Raw genomic sequence first — 24,771 nt, 5'->3', positions numbered from 1 at the left:
CCCGCTATAACATTAGAGTCTTCAAACAACAACAAATATTCTTATTTAAAAATAATACTTGACAACAAACATTCAAGTATGAATTTCAGTTACCCCCAGTGTTAGATTGTGAAAATGATTATACTTGTTACTCCAAAATTGGGGTGAAATACAAAGAGGAACATTAAGGCAGAGGAATGCATACAAGACATTCAAACTGGGAACATCAAATAGAATCTAGAACAACCTGTCCGAATTATCTTGATTAATCATCTAAAATTAATCTCAAGGGCCAGAGTGCATAAAAAAATTCCAATCTACAGTAGTCTGTGGTGAGAGATATCTCTACATACTGTAACATTTTATAAGAAGAGAAGTAAATTTTACATTAATTCCTAAAAAGAGTAACTGCAGAAAACATGACCGAATCCAGAATCAAGGAGGGAAGGCATTTGTAAAAAGTGAACAAAAATAATGTTTTTCCAGTTCTAGAAAGGAAATATCTTAAGATTTAAAAAAAAAAAAAAAGCATTTATCCATTTCAATAATGGGAATACAAAGAAAAAGTTATGAGGAAAAGAAGTTTATATCTTTTTAAGACTTTTTTTATCACCTTTCCTTCTTCTCAGGAAGGGATAGGAAGTAACTTTTATTTACTTATTTAAGTGAAAATAAATAAGGAAAATATTATCAGACCTAGAATTATGGAATGGCATTACTTCCATAATTTGTGTGCTATATAAGAAACATAGGACACCTCAGCTGGCTGAGAAAATATCATTGCCCTATCATACAAACCTCTGACATATTGTCTGCATATTGATAACAATAATAGTGATAATATATATGAATATGTTGCTGACTCCCAGCACCTCTGGGTGGTATAAATTTAAAAAGAAGAAAAAAACAAGGAAACCAAAAATAATAAAGATTGCAGAGACAGTAAAACTGGATAGGGAAAAAGAAGCACAGGGGATTTCAATCACTCTCACCACAGGCTCAGACAAAGAGCCAGGTTATCAGAGCCTTCAAAACACCATAAGATAGGCTCTTTGAATCTCAGGACCCTCATTCCATTTCCATAAGGGCCATTTAACATGGATCCGTTTATTTTAGCAGGAAAAAAGTTGTTGGCAAAATGAAGTTGGTGCCAGATGCCAGATTCTGTGTTTTTCTTACCCATGCTGGATTCTGCATGCAAAATATAAATATTCCAGCTTAAAGATATCCCCACCTGGAAGTTCTTCCATGCTGTTAACAGGACTGAAGTAGTTCTTGAGAGCGCTGTAGCTATTCATTGCTACACTCAGGTAAAACTCAGGCATGAATGCAAAGAGGGAGCCAATTCTGTCTCCATGTTCAATTGTACGAATGCACACCCGTAACAACCAGTATATATCTTGCATCTTCTCCTGTAAGGGAGAATTCTGAGTTAATTTGTACTTCAAGTGGCAGAAAACGTATACATGCCAAAGATTAGAAGAGAACTAATTTGGTGTAATAGTTAAGACATTAGACTAGAAACTGGGAGACCATGAGTTCTGGTCTTGCCTTAGCCAGCTGGGTGCCCTTGGACCAGACATTCTCTCCTAGCCCTGGGATAGGCGCAAGGGAAAATCTCACTTCCAAAAAACCCTGCCAAGAAACTGCAGGGCAGTCATCAGGAATTAACACTAACTTGAAAACACATATACACACAAAAAGATTAGAACTTCTTTGTAAGTTAAATGTATCCATTTAATGGAGTCATAGGTGACCAAGAATGCCAGGTAGGCAAGAGAGAGACTGGTGGAGAGAGTGAGCACCCCAATCCCTCTAATCCAGCCCACTTACTTTTCATGCTAATCACTGAGCAAAAAAAAGTCTTTACTTCTACAGCCAGTTCAGAGATGAAGTAAAAGAGGGAGGAAAACGGAATGATCAGTCTCTCCTCTACCAGCTGGTTGGTTGAAGTCACCTTTTTATTACTTTGTTAAGGGGGAATCCTTAGCCAGCTTCAATTTGAAAACTTCAAACTCTGAGCAGCCTGTTACTATTTTTTCTGCTAACAAGTCACATTTATGGCATTTATACAAATCTGGATTGATACAATTGTAACTTTCAAAGTAACTGAAGAGTTCAAGAATATCCTACATTAAAACTTTCTGGTTAAACTAAATTGAAAAAAATCAGTTCGCTATTAATGTGTACAATTCTTTCATAACATAAACTCTACAGATAGTTTTGCAGGAATAAAGTGTGTAAACACAGGAAGCAATAGCAAAATTTCTCTTAATTTTTTTATACTAGAGTTGGACTATCTCAGCCAGATTTAACCATGGCATTCTAGAATTAAAGTGCATTCCCCCTCACCTTTGAATAAATAGTAACATTGATCCAAGCAAGTCTGCGACTCAAGTGATTCAGCTTCTCAGAAAAAACCTTTTGACTCTTCAGTAATTCTTCACAGATATCTCTTCTCTAAATTGAAAACAGAAAGAGCAATATCTGTTCCAATATTCAAGATTATACATACAGTATAATTCCCCAGGTACTGAGGGCAGGCCATTAGTATTTTTATTTGCCTCAATGTGGTTTTAGTTGGTTTTTATTTTAAAGTAAGTCTTTGTTTTTTGTTTGTTCACCGCCTACATTTTCTTGAATAGATGGGCGGCTAGATAAATTAGATACTCAAAGCTCTTAGTAAGTTATATATGACATATTTATTTATTTATTTACTAAGAGTATATATCTGGCATATATCTCAGGCTGATAAGATGCAGAGGCCAACAGTATGCTGATTTATAAGGTAGTTTTTAAAACTGGGCTTTGGATGTATTTGTGGCACAATGGCCAAAAAATAATAATAATAGAATTCTCAGAATGACTGGGACAATCATCAACAGCAAAGAAACAAGCAGTCAAGAAATATGCTGCAGCCTATCACTTAGTACAGCTGCCAAGGTGGCCTTGGAAAAGATGTTCAAGTGCCATGACATAACTACACCTATGAAGATCAGAATCGTATAGGCAATGGCATTCCCTGTGACACGTTATAGAGGTGAAAGTTGGATTTTGAACAAGAAGAATGGAAAAATTAATAATGCTTTTGAAATGTTGTGCTGGAGAAAACTCCTGAGAATACATAGACAGTCAGGAAAACATATAATGGATAATTGAGCAAGTGAAACCAGAGATTTCACTCAAGCCAAATTCAAATTATCGTACTTTGGACACAATAAGCGAAGGAGAAGCCTCTAATGCTGGAAAAAGTAGAAGGAAAAAGAAGACGAGGACAGCCAACTGCAAAATGGATGGACTCAATTACAAAGATGATGAGTGAATCACTGGAAGGACCATGTTAGGGACAAATCGTCATGGAGAAATCTACCTGTGGCGATCAGTACCAGTAATACTGACTTGATGGCACAAAATCAATTGTATTAAATTAGAAATCCGTAAGTATTAATCACATGTTATGTCCAATGAATGGCGATAATGACAGAACCTCAGCTTTGTGAAAAATTATGCAACAATCTTAATATGATTCGGGAAAAATGGACTGCTAGATGACACAAATGAATGATTGGGAATAAGATGAAAGAGTACAAACTGAGTCCAACTATAGATGTTGAGATAGAGAATGATTTTTACATTTACTTCATCCTCCGCTTTATCTTCTGCTTTAATTTATTTTCCTTGCTAATTTTTGCCCCATTTCTGGGCTTACCATAATATTTCCCCTAAAAGCAATAGCAATATGAGAATGTAAAAGCCCAGCCACAATGACAGATTGTATCTTATGCTCAGTGAAATACAAAGGTGTCAGCTGCCTTGGCCAATGCTCAGAGTAACTTACTTCATATAAAATTCAGAGAAAATTAGAGATACAATCATGTGAAAAAGGAAGTACATGTTCTTTAAGATCTATGACTTTACATATCAGGACATAGTAAAAATCATCTGGTCCTTGGCAGTGATTAAAAATAAATACAATTTTACATAACACCACCACACATGACATATTCTACTGTATCATCATTTATTTCACAAATAGAAAGCCAAAATGGAGAAGCCACTTGTTAAAAACTAAGTACAGCTTATTATTCAATAGCTTGTAAGAACCACCTTTAGCAGCAATAGTGTGAAGTAATCGTTTTCTGTATAACTTTATCAATCTCTCAAATCATTGTGGAGGAATTTTGTCCCAGTCTTCTTTACAACATTGCTTTAGTTCATTGAGGTATGTGGGCTTTTGTTTATGAACGCTTTGTTGAGGTGCCGCCACATCATTTCAATTGGACTCAGGTCTGGACTTTGACTGGACCACTGCAACACCTTGATTCTTTTCTTTTTCAGATATTCTGTTTTAGATTTGCTGGTGTGCTTGGGATGACTCAATGTTGACCATGCTTTAGCTGTCAGACAGATGGCCTGACATTTGACTATACTTTGGTATATAGAGAAGTTCATTTTGGACTCAATAACTGCAAGGTGCCCAGCTTCTGTGGCTACAAAACAAGCCCAAATCATCACCCCTCCATCGCTGTGCTCGAGGGTTCGTATGTTTGTGCTAATATGCTGTGTTTGGTTTTCATCAAATGTGGCACTGTGCGTTATGGCCAAACATCTCCACTTTGGTCTCCTCTATCCAAAGGACAGTGTTCCAAAAATCTAATGATTTGTTCATATGCAACTTTGCAAACCTAAGCCATGCTGCCTTTTTAGAGAAAAGGCTTCCTTCTGGCAACTCTTCCAAACAAATCAAAGACTTGTTCAGTCTATTTCTAAGTCTACTGTCATGAACTTCAACATTTCACATGCTAACTGAAGTCCATACACCCTGAGATTTTTTTGCAATTTCTCTGAGCATTGCACAGTTGGATCTTGGGATGAATTTGTTGGGACATCCACTCCTAGAAAGATTGGCAACTGTCTTCAGTGTTTTCCACTTGTGAATACTCTTTCTCACTGTAGAATGATGGGCTTTAAATTGTCTGGAAATGGCCTTATAACCCTTCCCAGATTGATGGGTAGCAACAGTTGCCTCTCTAAGATCATTATATCTATGATCACAATGTCTATGGCATTGTGTTAACACATGCTTCAATGCTGGAGACCAGCAATCCCCTAAAACTTGAGCTTTTATCGAGGTAGTCACATGTTATGATGATCAAGGGCATTTGATTAGCAGCACCTGGCTACTACTTAGTCCCTTCACACCTTTGGAAGTGGTTAGGGTGTCATTAGTTTTTTACACATGATTTCTCTATTTTGGCTTTCTTTTTGTAAAATAGTAAAGTAGTGTAATATATTAATCTGTTGTTGTTCATCTGAGATCTTATTTATCATTTTTAAGAACTGCTAAGGACCAGACGATTTTTACTATACCCTGATACGTAAAACATAGAACTCAATACTTGAATGATTCTAAATGAAGACATAGAGAAGGGAAGCAATTCCTGTTTCATTTCAGGGAGTAATTATATTGGGTGGAAATACTGCATAATGGTCTCTACATGTTTTAGGAAGGCTCCATAAAATAATTCTGATTTCTTTCTTGAACCTAAAGTAACTCTGAAAATTAACTTAAGCATTGTTCTCAGAGAAATGATACACTTTCCCAGAGAACAAACTGGAAATGAAGCACAGAGAAGAGTTTCTTACCCTTTCTGGGCATCGGTTGATCTTTTCTTCAGTATCTTTCAATGCCATAGCATACTCATTCACATCATCAGAAACACCTACCATCTGAAATACAATTAAATGTCAGTAATACCAGCTAGATATTTCTTAATGCATTCAAGAAAAAGATGGTATTTTTACCAAAGGTAGAACAAAAATGCTGAATGTGATCAGAGCGGCAGAATATTTTGGAATGCCCAGAACCAATTCTTACCAGTGAAAAACTAATATTTTGAGGAGAGAACTGCAAATCAGCAACAGACTCCTCTTGATGGTAGGGTGCTGCCAACAGCAATAAAACAATATGCTGTAGAATGCTCTCTAGCAAAGTGACTTCCTCCACCTGCTACTTTCTCACTTGGAAACCTGCTTGGCTTTGGGTCATTTTCTATCAGTCAGGTTTGTTTCTAGTCTTGGGAATTTAAGAACCTCTGCAGCTTCTGCTTGTCAAGTGAAAAATATTAGATACCTATTGTTTTACTGATTCTTGGTGACCAAAGGTATCAAATAACATGGATCTGTCACCATAAGGTACACTATGAGACAAAAAGTAGGTGAACCATTATTACAAATTTCCCACCCTTTCCCAATGGATCCTCGTTTCTTTATTAAGCGAATTCTCATCCCAGTTCTAAGAGTGAGACAGAATTCGGAACCCCACTAAAATGAATCCTGCTCACCTTACCAAGCTGCTGATGCACGCTGAGGTTGTACATCATGACTATTCCATCCAAGATTTCCAGGAGAGAATTCTTGGTTATTGGTTGATCTGGCTCTTCTGTCGGTTTCCCCAATAGAAGACCCTCATTTCCACGGCTACCTTCAACTGTCATAAAAACAAAGAAGAGTTTCTAAGCAAGCCCCTGCTAAGCATAAGAATCTGTTAATTGTGAAAGGAGTATCTATACTTTTCTGAATGGAAATGCTGATATTTTAATCATGAATTCCATTCATGCTACATTAAAACTAAATCTAAACTGAAAAAAGTCTACAGTTGTTTTTCATTCTTCCACACACTCTCCTCTATTAACTCTTTCTTTTCAACCTGTATTTCAAAGGAATGAACTTTGCCTCTTTCTCCTCTTCCTCCTCTTCCGCTATGTTAGAATAATTAAATTTCATTAATTTTCTATTCTTTACTTGCTATTCCAAAACCATCTGCAAGTGCAATACAGTTCTCATAATCTTTCAGGCAGAAGGCACAAAGCTTGCATACTAGTCATAGGGTTCCTTATAACACGTTCCCATACCAACTAAAAAGAGGTATAAATCTTGTCTCAGCCATGAAACACACTCCACATCCTACTTTTGACACATTATGCAAACACCCAGCTCTCTTGAAAAGGCGCTGGGAAAAATGTAGGAAAAGAGAAGGATGATCAGAGGAAGATGGATGGGCTCAGTTAAAGTGACAATGATTTGCACCATTGACAGATTTGAAAGAACATCTTAGGGCTAGATTGTTACGGGGGTAAAAATCTATGTTGTGGCAAAGAGTCAAAACTTAATGGCACATAACCAATGACTATTGAAAACTTGCTTCCACTTGCAGAGTCATGCATAGCAATTATTTGGGGGATTTCCCCTCCCTCACCTATATTTTTATAAATTTCTTTAGTGCTGTTATTGTCAGAATACAGTTATATATTACTCACTGTCCTCCTCTGTTCGTTGTTCCATGTTCAATGTACGGACTTTAACCTTCTCTATGGAACCTGGTGATCGTCTTGGGGTCATCAGGCTCACAGCTGCAGTACTGAGAAAACGGTTAGCTCGCCCTAATGTGGGAGAACTGAGCCAGCTTGGCCTGGCCAAGGCTCCCCCAATTGCCAGTGCAGCGGCAGGACGCTGAGAGAGAGAGAAGGAGAGAGAAGGGGGACAGAGGGGGGAGGGAGAAAGACAGAATGACAATGACAAAGATATGCATTAGTATTTTTTCAGTTACAACAATTCATCTCAATTTTTAAAAAGCCAGTTTGAACCCTGCACAAATCTTTGATACTCAAATAGCTAATCAGAATATTACCGTTAGCAAAAATATTTTCATCTCAAAATCTAGAGAATATCTGGTGGTCTCATACAGTCAAGCATAACTGGAATAAAGCTACTGGAAAACTATAGTAGGAACCACGATTTGTATTCTCTTCAGTGTATTACCAATAGCAAAGAGTAATTTGATGTTTTTTCTGTCAGTAGACCATACTTGGTTTGGTGGGCTTCTTTAAATCTTGTAAGCACCTCAGAGTCACTTATGTGAGATGGATGTTTATATAAATAATTGAAATATATATGGCATGACAGGAATCCATTTCTTTGCTTTCTACATCCTGAGCACTGGAAACATAGAAGGATTTCCTATTTTTCCTCTCCTCCCTTTTCCAAAAGATTTATTCAGCAAACTCCACTTCACTGAAAAAAATTCTAAGCTGGACTGGAGTCAGCAAGATTAAAATTAAATCCAAAAGGGTTTTTAAAAAATGAAAGGTACCCCAGTACCATTACTACTTCCCGTGCAAAGGAAGTAGTAGTAGTAGTAGGATTTTGAGGAGAGGTGTTGTAAATGTTATTCCAGCACTGAGAAAATCTTCTCACTCTTAGCCAAATGTTATAGTTTGCTTTGCCTTCAGATCTGTTCCCTAATCCAATACATTTGAATCTGGATACTTCACATCTGAATGCCTTGTTATGGTTGCATCTGACTCAGGGGTGAAATCTAAAAAAATTTCCCTACCGGTTCTGTGGGTGTGGCTTAATTGGTGGATGTGGCTTGGTGGTCAGGTGACTGGGTGGGTGTGGCCAATAACAATAAATAATAAAAAAAATAAAGTACACAAAACAATAAGCGGTACCAAAAAACAACTTTCACACTTTACACACACACAACACAACTGACTCACACATAATGTAAAAGCAGCTGCACCTCACCCAAAATGGCCCCTGCAACAAGCAGGAACCTCACACAGCCACAAAAAGTTCAAAAACCAACTTTCACACTTTACACACACACGACTCTCACTCACACACACACACACACACAAAATGCCACATACAGCTTTGTGAGATTTTGTGTGTTTGTGTAGTTAGAATGAAACACTACAGAAACACACCAAATCTCAGAAAGCAGCAAAATATTTTACTTTATTATTTTATTTTATTTATATTTTTAGATAAAAGCAGCTAAATTTAAAACTTCCTTAACTTTAAATTGCTATGTTTAAAAAAAAAACTCCTAAAAAAACCCCAATTAACTGTTTTTTTATAGCTCCCACTCCCCCTTACTTACTCAATCCAAGGGAAAAGGCAGGCAGATTGAGTTGCTCACCGATGAGATGGATTGCAGGCAGGCAGATTCAGTTGCTAGCTGATGCAATTGAATGCAGCAGCCGAAGCAAGGCCAGAATAGCGAGCGAGACCGAAAGAAGCAGGAAGCTGCCAAGTAGGCAAGTGGGGACCGGGAAATTGGATAGGCATAGGCGGGGGAGGGGGGCAGGGATTTTTGCTACCGGTTCTCTGAACTACCCGTCCTCATTGCTACCGGATTGCATGATCCGGTCCGAACTGGGAGCATTTCACCCCTGATCTGACTGCTATACTACCTCACAATTTGAGAATACTAATTTTTCCTATGTTTTATTTATACATTATAACTTATAAGGCTACCCATTTCGGCATATTTTTTCACACCACTTGTTTTCCCCCCATCTCAATACAATTTTTGCAAGCTTATCAAGAACCTTACACTGCTGCTACCAAATTTAATGAAACTTTGACCCATTTTAGGCACCATTTCTAAGGCTCACTTGTGCTGTTGACACTGCCGATTCTTCATCTTCATCAAGATCATCCATTGTCACAGCCTGAAGTTCTGCAGGATCAATTAGAATATTCACCTTTGAGGCCAAATCATCTGTGTGAATAAGCAATGCAATGATATTACCAGGTACAGTTGTTTGAACACTTTCCTTTTCCTAACTTGATTTCCGATTTTATTTCCCACTAGTAGAAGGTCAAATAGCAATATAATAAGCAAGTTCTAAATAGGATTTGTATATCAAGGATACTTCTCAGGATTAACACCACAGGGGAAGAGCAAAAGAAAATTGAGCCATCCCATGACACTTCTGAATTGACATAATCCTATGAATTTGATTATTTTGCTGTTTCAGACACTAATGCTTTGGATAGAATGACCCTAATTGGGGTTTAAATGCTTATTTGGTACCCATTGCTTTATTTCTTAACCCCCCAAAACATTATAGATTTCTCACAACATATGCAAACCTATCAGAACCTTCAGTGTTATAATATCTGCTATTCCTCTTGCTCTACATCTAGTAAGGAGGTGTATGGTTGAACTGCCAGCCACTCTGAAGTGAAATACCTCAGGACTCAGCTCTCTTGCTGAGAGACCTGCAAGAACATGTTAACTATCAGGATCCAATGTGGATCAATCACTGGGACCAGAGGTTTAGTCTTCCGAGCTTTTGGACTTGTGCTGGAGCCCACCTAAGGAAATTTCTCTCTAGTAGAATGTTAACTATCAGTTTAGGGTGAGGACTTATTAATATGTTATAAACATATTAACTAGTTATAAACATGGCTCTAGCTGGACAAGTAGTGGAGAACCTAACCTAGTATCTGAAAGGTTCAAGATGGCACAAAGCAAGCTAAAACCGAAACCTAGCAAAACACAGGCACTATTGGCTCCATTTCAGCTTTTCTTTGCCTCTGGACAAAGTAAAACTTTCATGAGGAACAGGTGCCCAATGTAGGAGTTCTCTTGGACTCATGGTTCCTGCTTTAATCAGCATTAAAGACCATGCCTAGGGAAGCCTCTGTCCAACTTCGGCTGGTATGGCTCTTTTTGGAGTGGCAAGTCCAGATGGCAGAGATTCTTGCCATCGACACCTTGAGACTAAACCATTATATTGTACTTTGCTTGGGTCTGCATTTGAAAATTACCCCCAAACTGCATAGGGTTCAGAATGCAATTGCAGACTTTCTGGTGGGTTCCAGTTTCACAAACATGGTGCCAGTTGCCAGTAGGATTCTAAATACAATTCAAAGGGCATCTGTTAACCAAACAACAACAACAACAAAACCTGCAATGGCTTGGCTGTCAATTATCTGCCTACTCTTTGTGTTCCATTAGGGAAGGGATAATTCAGGTACCCGTCCCCAAACCAGAGTGAAAGGGGTGGAAGCCTAGTGACAGGTCTTCTCAGGGGCTGCTCCTGTGTAAGGAGATAGCTAATTCCCAGCAATCCAAATGGCCTCCTTCATGTTGAGTTAGGAAGTTACTGAACATTGTTTCATTTTCCAGACATTGTGGACTAAATGGTTGCTTTTTTATCCATAAAAGAGAATATTTGTAGCCCTGGATTGAACTTTTAAGCCCTTGATGCTCTCTGGGCATAGTTATTTTCATGCAGACTTTTCATTACCCAACTAGGGTGCACTTAAAACCTTGTTGGGTAATGAAATGTTTGCAAGAAAACCAAGCTCAGAGAACACCGAAGATTCTGCAGATTTTTAAAATGAGTCTTTGGGACAATATGATTTTTGTTATATTTTTAACATGCAGCATTTTAGCCAATTCTTTTACTAGTACTTTTAGATTTTAGAAGAATTATTCTAAATTCTATATATTGTTTCTGGTCTGGTTTATGTTTTAAAAATTGTGAATCATCTTAGCGTCCTGTGACAGGGTATAAATGACATAGCACACGGTTTTGTCCTTAAAAGGGCAAGGACAGAATCAAAGGGCAACATCCTATCTTTCTAGATTTTACATATTGAGTCATCTTATATGGCTTATAAGATAATAATTGCATTAGAATGTTTTATTTAAAATGCAACTAAGTCATCAGTTTGTATGACATTAAAACTATTTTTTTCAGTTTCATCCAAAACACATCTGTGCTGAGGGTTGTAATTTAGTGCTTTTGTTAATGAGTCTGAAATAGGAAATTTTCCAAGAGTGGCTTGTTGTCCTGCGGACTCTCTTTTATTTAGAAGAGCATCTGCAGAATGCTTCAAACTGAGTAGCTTCTATTTAAATTTCAAATTAAAATACAGTTTCCAAGGAAGGTTCTGAGCAAAGAGAACATGGCTTTTGATGATTACGTCAGACACTCAACTAGCACCTGCCAGTAAATAGCTACTACTGATGTTCTGATCTCAAATTCTTAACAATCAAAAAATTAAAACGATAACAAGGCAGGAAAAGCATGGAGAGCACAGTTTTTGGAATTCTTCCAACCCTTTATAAGCCGTTCAGTTCTGGGTTATGAGATCAGGAGGGAGGGAAGGAGGCATAAAATGGCAGAGTCACCAATACTTTAAGATACTGCTCAACTGCTTTTCCCAAAGGGACATACGGGGAGAATGTTTTTGGATTTTTTTTTCTCTTCAGCCCCAAGTCACATCTGCACATTTTCAAACTTGTTTTTTTTACCTTTCCCTTCCCTTTTTTTTCTTTTAGTTTTTCTTTCCACACCAAACTTGGTCCTACTGGTTTGGAAAAAACTATCCCATTGATGGATAGATAAGAGCATTTCAAATTAAACCCACATCTTTTGTATATTAAAAATAAACAATAATTTTATTTATAAAATTTATAAATATTAGTTATTTTTAATTAAACACACATAATGTGTCAAAAGAGTCACTTGCCTTTCAGAGTTTTCTTGAGATGGGATAAGAGCCCCCCAAGTCGCTGAAGGTCGAAGTAATCCACCTTCCCATTATAAAAGAGCTGAGGGGGAACATAAGCATCTGCATAAAATAGACAGACATGTTATCTAGGATGAAGAAACTTTGATAATAAATAACTGAGATGGTTATGAATTACATATAGATTTTTAGGACATGTTTAAAAAAGCAATCTAAATTGCCGGTTTAGCTCTGCCTGGTAAGGCCTGTTATTAAGAACACAAAGCCTGCAATTACTGCAGGTTCGAGCCCGGCCCAAGGTTGACTCAGCCTTCCATCCTTTATAAGGTAGGTAAAATGAGGACCCAGATTGTTGGGGGGGGCAATAAGTTGACTTTGTAAATATATACAAATAGAATGAGACTATTGCCCTATACATTGTAAGCCGCCCTGAGTCTTCGGAGAAGGGCGGGGTATAAATGTAAACAAAAAAAAAAAAATTATAACTGCAGAACGAAATATACATCAAGACAATAGATTCCTATGGTTTTAAAGCAGAAACATAAAACATCACATATATCAGAGGGTTGCAAATATTAGAAAAGGGAGCAGTGTAAATTCAGTAAATAATGTTTAAGAAATATATTAATTCTTTTCACAAGAGGCAACTTTCAAGAGCTAACTTTTTTAGATTATGTGCAAATTTCTGATTTAAAGTATAGTAAATACAGTTTGGCACAGTTCATGTTTCAGAGTCTGTGCTAATTTCGACTAACATGCATTTACTTTCAACTTTGCCTCGTACTCGATTTTAACTGTTCTCACTTTTTGAATAAGCAGTTTCATTGTGAGAAGAGAGAATGTCAGCACTTTTTTGAATGAGATTCTTTCTGAACCTTAACTATGATTCTCCAAATATCATGATCTAATTTGTAATTTTGGGACAAAAAAGATCAAGGATATCTTATCACACCAGTCCAGAATCCTTTAAAAGAAATTAGTTTTAGTTGAAAAGCCCATTCTTCAACTTTCAGTCATATGCCAATATAGATGCTGTCATATTTTTCAAAGATAAGGGCCTTTTACCTTCACTATTCAGTGCTGATGCATTCTTCATCTTATGTTCATCCCAATAATGTCTCAAGGCTGCTATGAGTCGATGCAAGAAACACACCATATATTCTGGAGGACATAACACGGTCAGATTCTAAAGGCAAAAAAAGTGCAACAGTCCTCTGCAGTTAACCTAACAGTTTCAGGAGTAATGCTAGATATCTGGATTCACTTCAATATGCGTGATGCGTATTACCCTTCCTTTTTTGCATTTCCACAAGCAGGACACATCTATTGATGAAATACATCCATACTGATTTGCGCCTGTTTCCCCACAAAAAAAGTAGCATCTCTTTCTATTTGAAGCAGAGGAATTGTGTACTCAGAACAAGACATGGGGGAAGGGGAAGCAAACCATCAGTATGAGTCCAAAAGAATACAGTATTTCTCGTACTATCATGACATAATATTCTCAGGACAGGCACCATATAGTATTAAAATTGAATCTCTAAGAAACGTTCAAGCTCACCTATATGAGCATTTTTATGGGAAAAAAAATAGAAAAATTTTAACCAGAAACATTAATTCTCTAACAATTCTTTAACAATCTATATATATCTCAGAATTTCACATAATGAATGCCATCCATAACATTTTTTCCCAATGGCAGGAGCATTCCCAAGACAAGTACTGTTGAGAATATTAACTATTTTAATTAATTTAATTAACTCCTATTGGCAGAAAACTAGATACTGAGCCTATCTCCCCTTTTTCTGTAATAATAGAACAACAGAGTTGAAAGAGAGCTTGGAGCAGGGATGAAATGCTCTCGGTTCAGACCGGATCACCCGATCCGGTAGCAATGGCAGTGGGTGGTTCGGAGAACCGGTAGCAAAAATCCCTGCCCCCCCCCCGCCCCAGCTGAGCCACACAATCATCAGAGGGTTTTTTTTTACTTTTAAAAGCATTTTTTCTTCAGCCGAAAAAATGCTTTTAAAAGTTAAAAAAAAAAGAGTCTCTGATGATCGTGCGGCTCAGCTGGGATCGTCAGCATCCTTTAAAAGCATGTTTTCTACAAGCTCTTCAGCTGAAGAGGTTGTTTAAAAAAAGCTTTTAAAAGGTTTTGGGGATCAGGCAACTCAACTGGGATCGTCAGAACCCTTTAAAAGCTTTTTTCCCTCTGGTGATCCCAGCTGAGTTGCCTGATCATCACAGGCTTTTAAAAGCATTTTTTAACAAGCTCAAGAGGTTATAGAAAAAATGCTTTTAAAAGGAAAAAAAAAAGTTGGCCATGCCCACTCAGTCACATTACCCCACCACCTCCAAGCCACGCCCACAGAACCGGTAGTAACGAATTTTACATTTCACCCCTGGCTTGGAGGTCTTCTAGTCCAACCCCTGCTCAGGCAAGAAACCTATACCATTTCGGACAATCTCTTCTTAAAAACCGCCAGTATTGGAGCACCTATAACTTCTGATTGTTCCACTGATTAATTGTTATAACTGTCAGGAAATTTCTCCTTAGTTCTAGGCTGGTTCTCTCCTTGATTAGTTTCTATCCAGGGCTTCTTGTCCCCACAGTCTAATTCCCCCTCCCCATCTTTCAGAACAGATTCTAGGTAGAAACAAGGGAACATAGTGAAAAGTAACTCCCCAGACGTAGATCCATAGTATAACATTTCTACTGATAAATCTAGGATTAAGCTACTGATCATTCAATCTTTGATGAATGATGAATTAGGGAAGCTGATGTAGCTGCACGGAGCGAGCACCTATTAGCACGAAATTCATCAGCAACATTTTAAAAGTTTGCTAACATGTAAATTAAGGCACAATAATGTCCTTCCTAAAAAGTATACTTCTAGGCAACATAATCAAATATGCAACAATTGAGAAAAACATAATGGAATTCTTCTTCACTTACCCCTCGATTGCTGGCATTTTCCTGAAGAAACTTGCGGAATTTATTTAGAAAAATGTATCTGGAAGCTCCTCCCTGGGAAAAAAAACAACAATTGGTGTAGTGGAGTCTCATGTAGATTATGGAATATTTTAAAATCAGACTGTTTGGTTTCAATTTTGGTCATTTAATGTGCAATCTGGCCCTTAAAAAGAAATTTCATATTGTATGTTTATAATATGATAGGTTTTATACTTAGACTATTTTCTACTGTGGCTTTTTTAAAAAAATGGCAATTGCTTAGAATAATTTGAACTTGAAATAAATCATACCCTTCGTGATATTCTGCTCCAGTTAACGTTTTACTAAATTAGCTTCCAGCAAAGTCAGTTGGAAAGCAAGAAGAAAGTTGCAAATCATGGTCATGTGACTTTAACAATCATGCATAGCTCACTTAAAGACTGTTAATTGGGACGGCCATTGTAAATCAGCAAAGTCAGGTGATTTTTTTCGCTTTATGACTGTGACATTTACAACAAAGCTGCTGGTTTCGATAACAGTCCTGTAATTTAAAAAGTTCTGAACAGTGACTATATTAAATGATACAAGAATGGAATACCACAGACTATTTTTTTGTATTATTCAACATGATTTCAAACAAAATTCTTTACCAAGAAAATGAAAGTATCATATGAGAGGCTATATTCAAATTACCTAGAGACCTAAATAAAAACACTCACTTATTCTGAGCAGCATCAATTCTTAGCATATTTATTAAATATTAGAATTTAATATGACATTGTGCAGCCTGCAATTAATAGTCATATTGAATGGAAAGGGCAAACAACATACTTTAAAACGATTTTTTTATCTGGATGTTAAATCAAGAGTTAGCAAGATACATCCCTGGAAATCAAGTAATATATTAGATTTGTTTTACAAAGTAACTTCTAAGTTCCAGCAATAAGGACTCTTAGTATCTTATCAAATTAAGCAATGTTTTATGAAGCTAACAGCAAGAAGTATAGAGCTGCATGAATACACATACCTTTTCGTTCTTAAAATACAAGCAAACTACTTTAAGGAAGAACTATGGTACAACAGGCATAAAGCAAGTTTATATTCAGAATTATTGTAGTCATTCAGCTATTTAAACTGTCCTTACCACACCATGATCTTTATTGTTTAATAACAGCTTCAGTATCTGCACCTGGAGTTCTTCCACCACTACAAAAATAATAATAATAAAATATCTTTTAGAAAGATTGGGTGAGTCCATCACTATATTCTACTGAGAAAACAATAATGAATAATGAACCAATATAGAAACTCAAGAACGAAAACCAGCCTATTTACATTATTTCATTACTCTCCCAGAAGAGATTCATCATTAAAGTTCTAGTACAGGGGTGTCCAACTCATGTTGTCACAGCAGCATCACGTGACATATTGGGACTTTTTCCCCCTTCGCTAAACTGGTAGTGGGTGTGGCCAGCACGTGACGCATGCTGCCTGTGGGCCGGGAGTTTGACAGCCTTGTTCAGAATCTAGTAGGTCACTCCAGATAATCTGGAGAATAATGGAATGTACAAGCTTTACAAATAAGTAACTCAAGAGGAGTTGAGTTGATTAGTACTACATTTGGGAGTATGAAAGCAAAGAAAATTGACAGCACTGCAATACCCAGCTTTGGTTTGTACATTTTCCTTGCAAACTGCGATCAAGCTATGATTTATAGGTATTGATCACAGTGATTTCAAGCCATAGAGACCAATACAACAATATAGGTGTATTAGCTAAAGACCCAGAGACTTGCATGTGACCTTTTTCATTCTTAATGTGATAAAAAGGGGAAATTATTAAAAACATGAAAAATTAAAAACATGACCAAAAAATAATAGTAGCTAGATTTAATGTAATTAACTGAAATGTAAATAATGTAATAAATTCTACTTGTTCTATTCATGTATAGCACATATGGCATTCAAATGCCAAGTGAAGTCTTCAGCCCATAAAAAGTTGCATAACTGATCTACAATGCCACAAAAGTCCAAATTTCATAAACCCATTATTGTACCTTCAATGCGTTTTTTAAGACGTTGGCACCCTCTCTCATATGCTCGCCTCCTCAGTCTCTCTTCAGAACTCTCATTCTTTACCTCTTTACTCTCTTTGCCCTGCATTTAAAGAAGGGAGTAACAGAATTAGAGCAGTACTTAAAGCATTCAGAGCCAATGGGGAATTGGGCTTTTTAAAAATGTGTACCAGTAAAGGATGAATAAAAAAGAGGATGGATAGGAAAAGCTTGGAAACAAGAGCTAAACCAACTGATAAAAGACAATAGCCATCCCCAAAGTGCTACACACTATCACCTGTATAATTTTATTATGTTCAGAATGTATCTAGATAAAGTCTGAATCACAGGTTTTAAGGCTACTGTGTCATTCCCTGAATCTCCTAACTGTAAGATTATATTTTCCACCTCCTTGTTGAAGCGATTTGGCCACCAGGTGGTGGGTATCAACTCCTGTAAACCAGCCTCCTCCACACGCAAAGGGGACTTGATATAGAAAAATACCACCGAGCGAAGAACATCAAATCTGGAAGGAGTTAAGGAAACTGAGTGGTAGTTCAAGAGAAGAGTATCAGTGAATCTAACTGAAAAAGAACAACCCTGAAGTTAGTCAAAATAATTTGCACACCAAAAGTTTTTCTGAAGTCAGCTCTGTAAGGCATTTGAAATTAAGCTATGTACTGAAATATGGAAATATTTGATTGTATATGGACCCATTGTAAATAAAGTAACTAATCCAGCCAAGCCTTTTGACAGAAAGCCAATCCTTGAAGCAGGAGTCTGTGTAGAGAGCTGAGATTTCCATCAGTGCCTTAGAGCATATCTAACAGTTAAGCTAGCTGCACAAATAACTTGACCTAATAGAAGGAAGTTTCCTATATAGCACATAAAGTAGCCTTAAATGCAAATTAAAGAGGGATTCTCCAGCTAAAAACACCAGAAATTATTATTTCCTACTTGTTAATGGAATAAAACTGTACACACAGGCTCTCCAGCACAGGAACTCGTTACATTTTCTAAGACCAAATTCCATCATATAGATCTAAAATTCAGACAGCTGTTCTAGTCAAAGGAGACTAACTTGCCTCCATGATTGTTTAGTTTGCCTGTGTCACTGATTGAATATCAGTGATGTAACCTTCTAACCAAAACAAAAATCAGTTTATGATAGTTTTCACCATGGAATATTTAAAGAATTACACTCGTTTTATTTGATGATCAAGAATTAGGTGTCATGTTAAAATGTGACTTCTGTAGATAACTCCAAATTATTTATTACAATAAAAAGGCAATGCAAATTGGATTTTACTTAAAACCACATGTAAGTGATATATGCTATAGTAACGATGATGAACCTTTTTTTCTTTGGGTGCCAAAAGAGCATGTGTGCGTGTGACAGCACACATGTGCATGCTAACACCCATAATGCGATGCCTCCCACAGGCCCTACTCCCCACACATGTGCGTGCAACCCCCCCTCACTCCTCCTGCACCCGACATGAGACCCCCATTTTTGTGCTAGCAGGCCTCCCTGAAGCCTCCTGGGACCAAAAATGGGGTGGGGGGGACGCCACTTCTCCTACATCCCATTTTTGTGCTAGCAGACCTTCCTGAAGCCTCCTGGAGCCAAAAATGGGGCACAGGAGGGGCGCCACACCTCCTCGCACATGCGCTCGTGACCCCCCACCCCTACGCATGCACGCGCGTCTCCCGGCAGAGGCCAGAAAATAAGCTGGCCGGCGGGAGCTGCACGGGCATGAGTGGTGGAGCTGACCTGTGTGTCGACTCATGTGCCTGCAGAGATTTTTTTTTTGTTTGTTTGTTTACATTTATACCCCGCCCTTCTCCGAAGACTCAGGGCGGCTTACAGTGTATAAGGCATGACTCCGCGTGCCACTTGTGGCACGCAGGCCACAGATTCACCATCACGGCTATACTATGTCAAATTTGTGTACACATAAACAAAACTTTAGATGTGTGCTGAAGAACTCAATGTGATAATTTCCTAGGAGACCCTGAAGTAATAATATAAAAGTCAGTGAAATTGCCAGTGTAGAATAGGAATGGAAATGTAACAATCTACAATACAGTTTAACTACAGAAATAATTATACTATGTACAGTTTTGGGGAAGGTAAAGAAAAAAATTCAGAAAAAAATGTTTTAATTTAGAAAATTAAGACTACTTCTAAGTGGAGCCAAATTTTTATAAATATATAAAATAGAAGCACAAAAAAAGAGAATGTTAGAAATTGAATAGCCTTTTTTCCCCTTTCATTTTAATTATTCTCAAATTTGCTATGTTCATATTCTTATCATGCACAAATATTAAGTAACAGTACACTGGAGAACATAGGAGGAAGAGTGGCAGAACCTCAGGGTGGAATCAAAAGAGTAATCAGCCTATAATCTCAACATCGCCACAAACCAAGTCCAAGTCCAACCCCTCTTGAATTCCATTGACCCTTATCTAACACCAAGGTTTGCTAACTTGTTAATGGAGTAGATTTTTGTGCATAGGCAACATTAGTAACAAATAAGTTTAATTAAAAGTTCATGTGTGGTCCTGATCTTTCATGCCTGACAGAGATCTTAATACCAGCTTTAGAAAGAAAGCTTTTTTGCACAACAAATACTTTGATGCAACCTGCAGTACTTTTTATTCTTATATTCAGTTCTGGATGAGAAAGCTAAATAAACTTATCCTATTAACATTGATGTTTTAAATCATAATGAATACTGCTAAAGCACCTCTCTTTTTTATCTTTAATGAATGGTCTTATATAAACATTAGAGTGCTAATCTTAATACTTCAAAATACCACTGTATCAAAATATATTTTACAAAAATATAATAAAAAATAAAGAGGAAAAAAACCAAACCTAAAGCACCACACAATCGGATTAGGTATAACTGCTGAAAGGAATAGTAGGAGAGAGTTACTACTTAATTTCTTAATTATGGGCTTCCCAGAGATATCTTCTCTCCAGTTAGGAAACAGAGTACTATAGGCTGTTGATCCTAACTAGATCCATCATTAAGAAACATGGGAAAGTTGAACTAAAACTGCACCATCAAGACACAGCTCGCCATAGTACCATGCAGTAACCTGTGCTTTCAATAGTTTATTGCTCTGAGGTCAAGAAATGGAAGCACAGTTAGAAGACCTGAAGGACCAAGTTAGGAGAGATCATTATGGACAAAATCTACCTATATGGTTAAGAGTCAAAAGTACTGGGTGGTACATAATCAGTCAATCAGTCAGTAAACAGTTCAACTTATGTTAGTGATTTAGTACTGAAATGCGGGGGGGGGGGGGGGAGAGAGACAGCATTATGATAAAGCTGAAGTAAAACAATCTAATCTATGTTATGCATACTTATGGAAAATTTAAGATAAAAAAGGGATAAATGTTCTCCAAGGATTTCCTATTGCAGTAATATTCCTCAAAAGTGAAGAGAAACAAAATAAAAGTAATAAAGGGGAAGCAATTATCAAACTTTCAATTCCTTAGGCATTCTTTAACTAGAATCTTGCCATTTGCTTCTGCTCCAAGGATTCAATTTTTATATCTCAAACTTCAAAGAATGCTACCTGAAATACATTTACAAATAAGTAGTCAGTGACAGAGATAACCAATGCTTGATTCAGCAGAAATGCTTCAAAATTTGCTTGATTCAACAGAAGCACAAATGCAGGACCTGTCTATGGCTCAGTTAAAGTAGTCACATATTTTTCCATGATTGTGACATAATCCTGGAAACAGATATGCTGATTTAATGAAATGGAGACAGATTCTGTATTTGGCTCTCATACACTGAACACACACTTCTGAACACAATCTGAATTAATGCATGGCCTCAATCAACAGTTAATAATTATTTGAAAGATAGCTTTCACAAAACAGGAGGACACTATTTTACATTTGACATTGCCTATATTTGGAATAATCTGATACTATCAGTGAATAAGAACCACTAAGAAATCTAAACAAGTATGAACAATATATAAATATAAAGAAAGGATACAAGACATTATTGAGCAAGTATTTCCTGGATTTCTCATGTTTTAGGATAGCAATAGTAAGGCGAAGATAATGGATCTGGGCAGAAAAAAGAGGAAAAAGGACAATCAATTTATAGAGACCAATGCAGGTAATCCTGGATGTATGACTATAATGACGGTTCAAAGTTAGCCTGGGGGAAAAAAAAAGAGACTTGTAACCTGCACTTCCACTTATAACCATCGTGCCACCCCTATGGTCACATGATTGCAATTTGGGGGCTTGGCAACCCATCTGCCTTTATGACCAGCTGCAATGTGCAAATCATGTGAATGTGATCTGTTACCTTTTTTGTCTCTTTCCAGCAAAAAACACACCACTGGGCAGCTGGATTCACTTAACAACTGTATGTGATTAACACTTAACAACCACTATAAAAATTGTCATAAAATCAGGCCTGATTTATGACCACAATGACTTATTTTAGAAATTCCACTCCTAATTAGGGTCATAAATTGAGGATTACTTGTATTCTTAAATGATTTAGAACAGTGGTGTCAAACTGGCAGCCCATGGGCCGGATGTGTCACATGCAGGCCATGCCCACCCCAGCTCCACAAATGGAAAAAACGTGGCAAAATGTCACGGGATGGCAATGTGATGCCATGAGTTTGACACTTGTGATTTAGAACATCCTTCTCCAAACTGATACCTAATGCAAGTTGTATCAATTGCTATAATCGCTAGGTAACATGGCTAGTCGTATGCTGACATCCAACACATTTGGTAGGCACCAAGTTGAGATTTACAACTCATAAGTTTGTAATCAGGGAGAAAAATCTGTCTCTCAACACTGTTTTTTGTATCAAAACTTTTTTCTAGTATGTCACAAGATAGTATCACTCACCTGTAAGCCAAGATCAGGAACTATGGGAGAAAAGCGGTATGCTCTGAGCAGGGACATCAACAGCTGCTTGAGGCATTCATGAACTTCATAATCCTGAAAAAGAGAAATAGAAGATATTTACACTAGGTAGCCCTAATGGAGAACAAAAGCAGCCCAGAATTACCAGGAGTCAAAAGACATAATGAAACTCACCTCCATGAGAAGCCACATAAGATCTAGTAACTGCTGAATAAGAGGATGTGCTTCTACAGCTCCTCCCCCTTCCAAGATGCCAAGCAGGAAACTCATAAGCACATCTTCCACTAAGTATACTTTGCACTGTACAAAAAGAGTTGTTAAAGTAGCAGTCCTGAGAATGACCACTCTACAGACCAAACCAATAGCGATACAAGAATGAACCTATACCCATGCTGCAGTTTCGTGAGAGTTCATTACAAAAACTATTCCTGAGATGTCATGAGAACTATAGGTGTTCCACAGATGACTGTCTTCCTCAGTCAGTCTAGTACCATATTTCTAAAATAGTACATACTTCTCTTACAATGTTCCAGATATTTATGCAACTTTTATAAAGAACAGTTTTTTCTCTAGGCAACAGACCTACACACAAGGAAAAAATACACTGTTGTTGTACATAGCAGAATGCAGCCCTTCTGCTGATGATAAGATGAAATTCCTTTCTGGAATTAGTTAAGTTGGAGAAAGGAGTTTTGTGTTACAATTTGAAGGTGATGGGATTTTCTTAATTAATAAAAACATAATAGCATGCTTCTCTTTAATTAGGCACCTCATACATCAAGAACAGCACAAAGTAAATTTTATAACTTCACAAAGCTTCTTTTTTTTTGAGAATGAAATTGGCTGGCAACAGAGCTCAAAATATAGAAAGGAAGAATAAATAAAATCCAAAATTATGTTCAGAACCTTATTAACGACCCCAACTTTAATTGAAACATATTCCCAATAACCTTCTGAAAAGCAGACCATAAAGGCCTCCATTAAAAGTAGAGGACCGTATCCCAATAATTCAGACATTGATTAGAAACGGTAAAAGTTCAGTTGCAAAGACCATATTCTGAGGTTTAACCTGTAGCAAATCCACATGCAACTAGAAAAGAAACATGTCTAAAATCATGGAAAATTACTAATAACCAATGTAGATGAGGAAAGCAAATTTGTGTTCACTAGATATCAAAATATTACTATCCTTGATACCAACTGCAAATGATTAGAATGTATGGGTACTGATATCCAAAATAGCTCTCCATTTTGCTATCATGGAAAAATGCAACATTCTTGTGCTAAATAGTGTGAATGTGATGAAAAACTTCATGATCTTGGCAACTAAATAAACACATTTCCAGTACTACATTAGGTAGAAAATTCTACACTGAAAGAAATCTTAAGATATAAATTGAGGAAACTCACCATAAGAGGGGCAAAATTATTAAAAATGTGTGCCAAGGTGATGAGTATTGTTGGTTCCCCCTGGAGCCGCCAGGTGGAAGATTCCCTTTCTACCAGCTTCCCTTCCTGAAAGAGAAAACTCAGGATTGCACAAATTTTTTATATAGATCCTTAAATTTACATGAATTTTCTTAAGAAAGTCCTTGAAACAGGTCCAGAAATACACAATAGTTCCTTAGAAAGGCAGCAAGTTCATTATTATCCTGACAAATCTGGCATTATCTAGATATTACCGTATATAGTAGTTACTTGAAAAAATTTGGCCCTGTAGTTCCAATACCAGATGATGCCACATTGAAAGATTACTATGTGCTAAATTTCATTAAGTTCAGCAATTCCCTTGCACCTAATGCTGTTCATTATTATCTGCTATTTTCAGGGGAAGGACAGATAAAATTCAATTACTGTTACAGCATAACACGATACCCCCCTCAACTGAACCAAATGCTGCAGTGGAGGTTCTGACTCTGTCTAGAGGCTGTGGGGGGATCTGAATGAGGAAAAACAGGCTTCAGCTCAACCCTAACAAGTCTAAATGGCTGTTGACTTTTGAATCACTTAGATCCTAAGATTTGTTATCTTTTGTTCCAGGTAAGGTTGTGGTACCCCAAACAGAACCAGTATGCAATCTGGGGTCCTCCTGGATTCACAGCTCCTGTTTAAGGAACATGTGACAGCTGTGGCCAGGAGCCTTTTCTTAGACTAGGAGCCCGTCTCTTAAGGTCAGTAACACTTGAATCTCCTGACTGGGTCACTGCAGCGCATTTTACATGGGCCTGTCTATGAAGAACATCTGGAAGCTGCAGCTGATACAGAACGGAGCAGAATGGAGACAAATGAATAGCCTCGGGGTATCCATGTTGCATTTTCTCCACAAGCTTGCATTGTTTGCCAGTGTGCTTCCAGGTGCAATTTAAGAGCCAGGATTTTTGCATGACCATCTCCTTAGATCCAGCAGAATCCTGTTAGTCAAAGAAATCTAAGGGAGCCAGGAATCAGGACTTTTCAGTTGTTGAACACCAATCCCACTGAGAATAGATTGGTACACACCAAACCAGTCTTTTGGAAGGC

At 37.3% G+C, this 24,771-nt stretch overlaps 1 protein-coding gene across 1 annotated transcript in view; it reads right to left on the bottom strand.

Annotated features, from left to right (window-relative positions):
- RNF123 (ring finger protein 123) overlaps nucleotides 1–24,771 on the bottom strand; it is a 102,749-nt gene that overhangs the window by 56,848 nt on the left and 21,130 nt on the right. The window contains exons 12-27 of the mRNA XM_058172706.1: nucleotides 23,662–23,766; nucleotides 22,426–22,551; nucleotides 22,234–22,326; nucleotides 21,352–21,425; nucleotides 17,733–17,850; nucleotides 17,328–17,427; nucleotides 16,416–16,477; nucleotides 15,275–15,346; nucleotides 13,384–13,504; nucleotides 12,319–12,420; nucleotides 9,444–9,550; nucleotides 7,299–7,491; nucleotides 6,324–6,469; nucleotides 5,626–5,709; nucleotides 2,332–2,439; nucleotides 1,214–1,391 (exon numbers count right to left, since the gene is read on the bottom strand). Of these exons, the coding sequence (XP_058028689.1) occupies nucleotides 1,214–1,391; nucleotides 2,332–2,439; nucleotides 5,626–5,709; nucleotides 6,324–6,469; nucleotides 7,299–7,491; nucleotides 9,444–9,550; nucleotides 12,319–12,420; nucleotides 13,384–13,504; nucleotides 15,275–15,346; nucleotides 16,416–16,477; nucleotides 17,328–17,427; nucleotides 17,733–17,850; nucleotides 21,352–21,425; nucleotides 22,234–22,326; nucleotides 22,426–22,551; nucleotides 23,662–23,766 (1,789 nt within the window). The remainder of the gene's footprint in view (nucleotides 1–1,213; nucleotides 1,392–2,331; nucleotides 2,440–5,625; nucleotides 5,710–6,323; nucleotides 6,470–7,298; nucleotides 7,492–9,443; nucleotides 9,551–12,318; nucleotides 12,421–13,383; nucleotides 13,505–15,274; nucleotides 15,347–16,415; nucleotides 16,478–17,327; nucleotides 17,428–17,732; nucleotides 17,851–21,351; nucleotides 21,426–22,233; nucleotides 22,327–22,425; nucleotides 22,552–23,661; nucleotides 23,767–24,771) is intronic.

This window comes from Ahaetulla prasina, chromosome 2 (genome assembly GCF_028640845.1).
Source record: "Ahaetulla prasina isolate Xishuangbanna chromosome 2, ASM2864084v1, whole genome shotgun sequence".
Taxonomy (NCBI): domain Eukaryota; kingdom Metazoa; phylum Chordata; class Lepidosauria; order Squamata; family Colubridae; genus Ahaetulla; species Ahaetulla prasina.
Note: the sequence above shows the minus strand (reverse complement) of the source record. Positions and strands in the feature narration are given on the sequence as shown.